This window comes from Phyllobates terribilis, unplaced genomic scaffold, assembly GCF_046119375.1.
Source record: "Phyllobates terribilis strain yellow unplaced genomic scaffold, ASM4611937v1 Scaffold_3__8_contigs__length_932513732, whole genome shotgun sequence".
NCBI classification, from domain to species: Eukaryota; Metazoa; Chordata; class Amphibia; order Anura; family Dendrobatidae; genus Phyllobates; species Phyllobates terribilis.
Window position 1 is genome coordinate 478,760,791 of NW_027362763.1, and position 9,372 is coordinate 478,770,162.

At 42.0% G+C, this 9,372-nt stretch overlaps 1 protein-coding gene across 1 annotated transcript; it reads right to left on the reverse strand.

Annotated features, from left to right (window-relative positions):
• Positions 1-1,415: 1,415 nt before the first annotated feature.
• On the reverse strand, positions 1,416-8,138 carry LOC141259627 (uncharacterized). The gene is made up of 2 exons (XM_073675880.1): positions 8,057-8,138; positions 1,416-7,866 (listed from the first exon to the last, which is right to left on the reverse strand). The coding sequence occupies exon 2, from the start codon at positions 4,656-4,658 to the stop codon at positions 2,916-2,918; it is 1,743 nt and encodes a 580-aa protein (XP_073531981.1). The 5' UTR covers positions 4,659-7,866; positions 8,057-8,138; the 3' UTR covers positions 1,416-2,915.
• Positions 8,139-9,372: the final 1,234 nt, after the last annotated feature.

The following is a 9,372-nucleotide window of genomic DNA, read 5'->3' on the forward strand; positions in this document are numbered from 1 at the left end:
TTCCCTGGATCAACGCCCTATCAAGTTATAGTATTTGTAACCTGTAATATTATGCTTTTCAAGAAAGGCATCCATGCCCTTCTTAAATTTTAACAGTGAATCACTCATTACAACATCATGCGGCAGAGAGTTCCATAGTCTCACTGCTCTTACCGTAAAGAATCCGCGTCTGTGATTATGATTAAACCTTCTTTCCTCCAGACGTAGAAGATGCCCCCTTGTCCCCGTCTCAGGCCTCAGAGTAAAAAGATCAGTAGAAAGGTCTTTGTACTGTCCCCTCATATACTTGTACATAGTAATAAGATCACCCCTAAGCCTTCTTTTTTCCACAGTAAATAACCCCAAGTGTAATAACCTGTCTTGGTATTGCAGACCCCCCAGTCCTCTAATAACCTTGGTCGCTCTTCTCTGCACCCGCTCTAGTTCAGCTATGTCTTTCTTATACACCGGAGACCAGAACTGTACACAGTATTCTAAGTTTGGTCGCACTAGTGACTTGTATAGAGGTAAAATTATATTCTCCTCGTGAGCATCTATGCCTCTTTTAATGCATCCCATTATCTTATTTGCCTTTGCAGCAGCAGCCTGACACTGGCCACTAAACGTGAGCTTGTCGTCCACCAATACACTCAGGTCTTTTTCAGTTACAGTTTTGCCCAGTGTTTTACAATTAAGCATATAATTATACATTTTATTTCCTCTTCCCAAGTGCATTACCTTACATTTATCCCCATTAAAGCTCATTTGCCATTTATCAGCCCAAGCTTCTAGTTTACATAGGTCTTCCTGTAAAATAAAATTGTCCTCCTCTGTATTGATTACCCTGCAGAGTTTAGTGTCATCTGCAAATATTTAAATACTACTCTGTATGCCCCCTACAAAGTCATTAATAAATATGTTGCTTGGCATAGTGATCAGTTGACTTTCATAGGCCAGGCTTTCTATTCCCTGGAAATTAGCAGCTTATATAGCTCTATATTTCCCCTGCAATGGCCAGATGTGCTCAATTCATAAGAGCAATTTTAGAGCAATTGTTAATATATTTTTATGTGTATGATTTTACAACTCTCTTACATTATTTGACTGTATACTGCACTAACAGAATACACTTTTATTTACTTTTCTGTCTAGGCCTTTGTTTGTCCTTTTATCAATGCTTAATGTCATTCTTGTTCATTAGTCTACTAACACTGCTTTCATTGTTTAGTGTGGATCAAGATAATATAGACATGGATTAATTGGGGTAAGATTTATTTGATTTATACATTACCAAGTCATTCAATAAAAGTTAATTAAATAGCTAATATAAAATGGACACAAAGCACTAAAGAGGGAAAGTATGAGTCTCCAGCCTTCTTGACACTTGTATAAATGACCTCCAAATGTTTCCAGATGATTAGTTAAGTATTCCGCTAAATAATCACAATGTTATATTCAAACTTTCAGATGTGCCTTTTACGTTTAGACTCCGTTTATTTGGCACTGAAATATTGCCTTACACTTGTTATTTGTTACTGAAAAGATCTGATATATGTGTTAGTTTTCAAATTCAAAGAGAAGACATAAAAAAAAAAATAATATTTGTCTTGTGTTTGATAATGAAACAAGATGGCAGTCATAGCTGTTTTACCCTTACAAGTCATTAAAGATTGTTGATAACTGAATCAACATCAAAAATGATATGCATTAGTTTAGTATTTACTGCTTTCATTTGCTTGTATTTTAAGAAGAAAGGTAACTGTGTATTATTTTGAGCTATGCTTCACTTAACATTATTGTATAATTTGATAGGTTTTTTATGCTTGTTTTTTTTTTTGGTGTTTTGTACAGATTTCCGTGATTGACGCGTTACTAATACAGCTATTCTTTTCAACTCCTGCAAACAAATGCACACTTGATTCAGCTGAATATGCATTTGATTTCATTAGGAAAATGGGAATAAACCACTGGTATAACTCTCAAGCTTAAAGAAGCTAGAAGACAATTTCATAGAAAACAATGCTAAAAAATCTTGTAGGGTAGCCCCACCATGTAGTTTCTAAAGAAAATATGTGTGACTTGTGAAAAAGGCTTTTTCTCAGGCACCCAAAATTTGCAACTTTCTAAATATTGCCTTAGTTTCATAAAAAACAGTACAGCCACCTGTCAAACCAACTGTATCAGGAATTGGGTGCTTGACTAAGTAGGAAATGTAGCCAATGGCTTTAAAATAAATTATATGAGTTTGTAACCTACCAGGAATACCATGCAAATTCTGAGAAAAACCTGCATGCAATAAGCCTAAATCAAGATGAAATGGGGCTACCTGTCATATTTAAAGCCTATACATTCAACTAAGATTACTGTTCTGTCCTCGCTACACGTTATCCTTGGATGTATGTGTACTCCGACAGGCAGCTAAACCTTATCTACTTGGAATCCAATAAGAAGACTGTGTCTTGTAGTCTATGCAGTTTATTGAACGATTAGTAGATGAATTTGGTAAAACTAGGAGCAATAGAAAAACAAACAATCAATATGTGTATTAACAACACAGAATTACATGAAGTCAATGGCAGAACAGCATATAACATGTAATGGAGCAGCTTGACAGTCTCATAAGTGTAACTGGAAGATGCAGGGATTAGAGTCCTACATATCAGGTGTCTGCAATCAGGAAAAACATAGTCTGTCTTACCAACGATGCTATCACAAGAGAGATAAAATGGTGGATGTCTTCTCTGCAACCAGTCGGTGTGGAAAAGGACCTTCCTTCTCCCAGAGTGCATCACTACAGACAAAACTATGGTGTCCTGAGTAGATCAAAAAGGAAACAAGTGCAGACAAACAAACTCAGCATTCAGCCACTAGAGGGAGTCAGTGAGCTGCAAACAAGAAATGGGTCTGTCTGAAGACATTACACTCCCCGTCTGGCATCAAAGGATGTCACCATCCTGGTCCTTGAAGGGTAAAAGTAGAACTAGTTCGGATATTGGTCTGAGGAACGTCTTTGGTTCGTCTCCTCTGGTCATCCTCACTTCCACTTTCCAGACATTTCCATCTTTGCTAGGGAACGTTGCAGTTACTAAGCCAAGTGGCCACTGGTTTCTGTGGGTTTGAACGTCTTTCACAAGTACGAGGTCACCAATGTTCAGATTGGGTCTTGTAGATTGCCACTTTGTCAGTGGTTGCAGTGTAGATAGGTATTGCTTGCGCCACCTGTCCCAGAATGTATTTGCAAGACTTTGTACCTGTCTCCACTGCCGCTTGTAAAGGTCTTTGAATGAGCGAGCTATGTGAGACAAACAGGTGATAGCTCGGATGAGTGACTTCCAGCTTGAGAACTTGTCGAATCTGTGGGATCCGAGTTGAATATCCGAGGTTGTCGTATGAAGTGTAGACACCTGAGAACGGATTTCGACGTCTGAGTCCTCCTCTACCAGCTCGAAGGTTTCTGAGGATAGTTCTTTGCTGTATAACAGTTTTGGTCCTGAGAGCCATGTCGTACTCTCTAGCTGATTAGCATCTACTGATCTAGTAGCGTGATCTGCGGGATTATGATCTGTAGCTATGTAATGCCACTGCTTTGGATGTACGGATCTTCTGATTCGTAGCACTCTGTTGTTCACATAGACGTAGAACCGTCTTGTCTCGTTGTAGATATAACCTAGGACTACTTTGCTGTCCATATAGAACTTAGTTTCCTCTAGATCAATGTCCATCTCAGATGTAATGAGTTCAGCTAACTCGACAGCTAATACAGCAGCACAAAGCTCTAACCTGGGTATAGTGTGCTCTGGGAGTGGTGCAAGTTTGGCTTTCCCCATGACGAATCCGATATGAATCTGACCTTTAGAGTCCACGGCCTTAATGTAGGCAACGGCAACAATTGCCTGGACAGAAGCATCTGAGAATATGTAGAGGTTCTGGCTCTGCATCTCTGTAGAAGGCACGGAGGCGTATGGTCTCGGCACGTTCAGTTTTGTCAGGGCTGCAAGGGAGTTCCTCCATTCCTCCCAGAGGATCCTCTTGTCAGGTGATAGAGGTGTATCCCAGTCGGATGTTTCATGAGTTAAGTCTCTTAATAAGGCCTTACCCTTTATCGTAACTGGAGCTGCAAATCCTAAGGGATCATATAGGCTGTTGACGGTGGATAGAACGCCTCTATGCGTGAAGGGTTTTTCTTCCTGGCTGATTTGGAAGGTGAAAGTGTCTGACTTTAAATTCCAAAGAAGACCGAGGCTGCGTTGCATTGGTACAGGGTCAGTTCCTAAGTCCAAGTCTCTAAGACCGTTGCATAAGTCCTGAGAAGGAAACGCTTCCATCAGTTCTTGGCTGTTTGAGGCTATTTTGTGAAGCCTGAGGTTAGAGCAGGCAAGCATCTCCTGAGCTCTCCTGAGGAGACTGATGGCAGTCTCATTTGAAGGCATGTCTTTCAAGCAGTCATCGACATAGAAGTCCTTGTCTATGAATTGTTTGACATCGGATCCATATTCTGCTTCTCCTTCTTGAGCAGACCTTTTGCGTCCATAAATGGCAACTGTGGGTGAAGGACTGTTGCCGAAAATGTGTACCCTCATGCGATACTCTGTGACTTCATTAGAAGGATTATTGTCTCTGTACCAGAGGAACCTTAAGAAAGTCCTGTTTTTTTCTTTCACGGGGAAACAGTGGAACATCTGCTGAAGGTCGGCGACAAAGGCAATGGAATCCTTACGGAAACGTATCAGTACTCCCAGCAGTTTGTTGTTGAGGTCTGGACATCATTCAGAGAGACATTTCTGAACTTGGCGCTAGAATCAAACACCACTCTAATCTTGCCCGGTTTCTTTGGGTGGTATACTCCGAACATGGGTAGGAACCAGCATTCATCAGAGTCTTTGAGAGTGGGAGCTATCTCTGCGTGATTGTTTTCGAAAATCTTTTCCATGAAGGAGAAAAAGTGCTCTTTCATTTCTGGCTTCCTTTGAAAATTGTGCTTGAGAGAGGAGAAATATTTTAACACTTGATCTCTGTTATTTGGCAAACGTGGTCTGTGGGTTCTGAAGGGAAGAGGTGCGACCCAGCTGTTAGTCTCATCTTTAACAAGTCCCTTGTCCATTATCTCTAAGAACAGCTTGTCTTCTATAGACATTGCCAGCTGATTGTCTTGTTTGGTTCTCTGGAAAACTGCGCACCCTAACTGATCCTCATAGCTGTTGGGTAATTGGGTGCTGTATGGCAGTTCCTTGATATGAAAGTCATTGTTACAGGGTTGGAACAAAGATGGGCGACCATTCTCCAGCATGTTAGTAAGCATACTTGTCGCAGAGGTGGGAGTGTGCATGCGCCCTAGGCACACGTCTCCTACTATGACCCATCCCAAGTCTAGCCTTTGAGCATAAGGAGCGTTGCGGGGTTCATTGATGTGGCGTCTCACTTTATGGACTTGCAGGATATCTCTTCCCAAGAGCAGGACTATTTGGGCTTGATGATCGAGTTGTGGTATAAGATGTGCTATATGTTTTAAGTGAGCATGGTGGATCGCTGCATCTGGTGTTGGAATTTCAGATCTGCTGTCAGGAATTTGGTTACATTAAATGATTATAGGTAATGGCTGGCTGAACTGTCCATCTATGGATTCAATTTGGTAATCAGCAACTTTCCTTCCCGCTGTCATCACAGTACCTGCACATGTTTTTAGTGAATAGGGAGTATTTGGCCCTTTGACGTTGAATAGATCGAAGAACGCTGATCTAGCCAAGGATCTGTTACTTTGATCATCCAAGATGGCGTATAGTTTTACAGCTTTGTCTCTGTGGCCCTTTGGGTAAACTCTGACAAGGCAGATTTTGGAGCAGGACCTACTGTGTATTGACCCTTTGCAAATTTCAGTACATTGTGAAGTGATCTCTGGTGTAGTTGTAGTCGTGTTCCTTTCCTCCCCGCCATGCTCACTGTCCGTTGAAGTGTTTTTGACACTCCAAGGGGCTGAGCCGGGGTGTAGTGCTGTGTTGTGGTCTGCAGTGCCACATTCTCAGCATTTCACACTGACATTACAGTCCTTAGCAAGATGTGATGTAGATGAACAGCACTTGTAGCATATGCCGTTTTCTTTCAAGAAGCTCTAACGATCTGCATAGGTTTCTCGCTGAAGGCTCTGCATTTCAGGACAGGATGAGGCTTTTGATGAAGGGGGCACTGCTTACTGGGGTCCTGTTCCTTTGTCTCCGCTTGAGAGTAGTTGCCAGACCTGTGAACAGAACCTGAGGAAGAAACATTAGTCTTGTGTACGGCTACAGACGTCTTGCGTGGATTGGGAGCTGGTATCGGTGTGGCATACGACAGCATAAAGTCAAAGCTAGGGTCGTTCCTGATCCTTGTCTGTTGATGCACAAATTCTATGAAAACGGAGAAGGGAGGAAATGGAACATTGTGTTTATATTTGTATGTTGATCCATGTGTGAGCCACCTTTCCTTCAGATTGTCGGGCAACTTTTGGACTATAGGGTTGACACCTCTTGCTGTGTTGAGGAATGTGAGTCCTGGTAAGTCCTCTTCGCATTTTGCAACCTGGACTTCCATTAGCAGGTCACTTAACTCTCTGAGTTTCTGAAGACCTTTGTTAGATATTTTGGGAAAATCGTCTATTCTTTTAAATAAGGCTCTTTCTATTGCCTCTGCTGAGCCGTAACACTCATCGAGTCTGTCCCAGATCATTTTGAGACCAATCTCGGGGTGGTTTATATTAATGTCTCTGATCCTTGATGCGTGTCTACTTGACTCTTCTCCAAGATATTTGACTAAGAGGTCTACCTCTTCTCTCTCTGACAACTCCAAGTCTCTAGTAACATTTTGGAAAGAAGCTCTCCAGGCCCTATAGCCTCCAGCATGGTCGTTGAATTTTAAGAGCCCTTTGGCGACTAGTTCACATCGTGTAAAGAACTTGGCAAAGTCTGTTGTGAACTGGTTATCAGTAGGGTGTACTGGTGGAGGATCGCCCTTGTAATGATGTGAGGTGCGTTCATACCTGCTAGTGTCCTCTAGGTGGCGCCAGCCGGTGTTGTCTTGTTTTGGCGTGATGAAAGGCGTGCCAGGAAGGTGCTTTGCTTCGGTAACCTGTTGAGTGGCAGGGTTGTCACTAGCAGAATTGTATTCACGTTTATAACTGATCTGGGTATGCCTGCCATGTTGAATTCTGTCTGTCTCACTGGAGATATCGCATTCTTGCTTTAGTATTGGCTCAGGATTGTAATTTGAATCAGGGAGCTCATTGACATACTGAGTTGTGCGCTGTAATGAATCCTGTGAGATAAGCTTCAGACTCGGCATACTGCTTTGTCTTTGCAAATCTGGGAGTTGTGCGGCCTCTAAGAACTCTGCTTCAGCCACAGCGGCTGCTGCTTCCCTTTCTGCTGTTAGTTTTTCTAAGGCGGCATCCAGACGTGCCTTATCAAGTTGTGGTCTCCGTTCTCTGTCAGATAATGTTGCTTCTAAGTGCGCTTTCTCTAGCTTGAGATGCATTTCCTGGTTAGCAAATGTTGCTCGTGTTTTGGCGGCTTCAGCTTTTGCGCGGGCAATGGCGGCAGCGTTGCTGATAGATGATGCCTTTGAGGAGGCAGAAGCTACGGATTTCGTACTGTATGATTTTTGGGACATGGTGCCTTTAAGGGGATGCTTGGCTGTGCAGAGATTGCTGTAGCTGTATTAAGTCTCTGTGTAGCCGGTGTCCTGTATCTCACTAGCCGGTAGCCGTTGTTTTACTGTTCTCTCCTCGCTACACGTTATCCTGGGATGTATGTGTACTCCGACAGGCAGCTAAACCTTATCTACTTGGAATCCAATAAGAAGACTGTGTCTTGTAGTCTATGCAGTTTATTGAATGATTAGTAGATGAATTTGGTAAAACTAGGAGCAATGGAAAAACAAACAATCAGTAGGTGTATACACAACACAGAATTACATGAAGTCAATGGCAGAACAGCATATAACATGTAATGAAGCAGCTTGACAGTCTCATAAGTGTAACTGGAAGATGCAGGGATTAGAGTCCTACATATCAGGTGTCTGCAATCAGGAAAAACATAGTCTGTCTTACCAACGATGCTATCACAAGAGAGATAAAATGGTGGACGTCTTCTCTGCTACCAGTCGGTGTGGAAAAGGACCTTCCTTCTCCCAGAGTGCATCACTACAGACAAAACTATGGTGTCCTGAGTAGATCAAAAAGGAAACAAGTGCAGACAAACAAACTCAGCATTCAGCCGCTAGAGGGAGTCAGTGAGCTGCAAACAAGAAATGGGTCTGTCTGAAGACATTACAATTACAGTTACCATAAAGTGCCTTAAATTCATATTAATGTACAATTTTTTCATATTTGATACCCGCTTTTCCTCTAAATAGAGGGAACCACCATAGGCATGGCCTGTGTCACAACGTGGATAAATTTAATGTTAGTGTGGTGGCAGGAGGAATTAGTAGTTTGAGGAAAACTTCAAAATTTCATCAGGCATCCGACAATATGGCCTTCATTTGGATGAGTCATAAAGGGAAGCAGTGTGAGTACATTAAATCGCCAGTCCAGTGTTTTTTATTGCACTGCTGGAGTGATGCTTTAAATGAAATTCCCCTGCCCCCTGACTCATACTCACCTACCGCCCCCTTCATCCTTTTCCAGAATTGCTCCCCTTGGTCTTCAGCGAAAAGTAACCTGCCGGCAGCTCCAGTGTTTTATAGAGCGCGTCAGAGGTTACTTTTCAGTACATCTCTATTAGAGCCTCATTCTGGCTTTCATACAGTTGCATTGAGCTCTTGTGATGTAACTTTTGACTTCTGGCAAATCAGGAGTTACGGGCTCAGAATGGCGCAGTGTCGTAAAAGGTGTCGGTAAAAGGGGAAGCCGCCAGAAGGTTAGTATAAGAACGGGGGCAGGGGGCTTACATTTAAATCGCCACTCCAGCACTGAAAAAAACCCCGCTGGATTTAAAAAATCAATATAAATAATAAATACAAAGGTAAAATACCATACTTTTCAGAATAAATTGCAATAAATGAGTAAAGGAAATCTAAACAGAAATGTTTTAAAAAGGTACTGCAATAAACAATATTTTAGGTGGAAGGAGTGAGCCCACTCTACACGCCTTCACTCATTCTATGACTTATATACCTGTCATGGAGCAATGAGGTATTAAGTTCTCCATAGTCTTTCAATTGGGTTGAGGTCTGGACTTTGACATGTGATGGAGGCTTGCTAGTCTGCTTGGTATCATTGCCCTGTTGCCAAGCTTTAGCTTTTACATAGATGGACTCATTTTTGACTCTAGAATAGTTTGTAATACACAAAAGTTAATTTTTAACACGATAACTGCAAGGTGCCCAGTTTTTTTGACTGTAAAGCAAACCCAAATCATCACC

Bases quoted from the DNA above. Each gene is read 5' to 3' on its own strand.
- LOC141259627 (XM_073675880.1), bottom strand. From the start codon at position 4,658: ATGTTCCACTGTTTCCCCGTGAAAGAAAAAAACAGGACTTTCTTAAGG.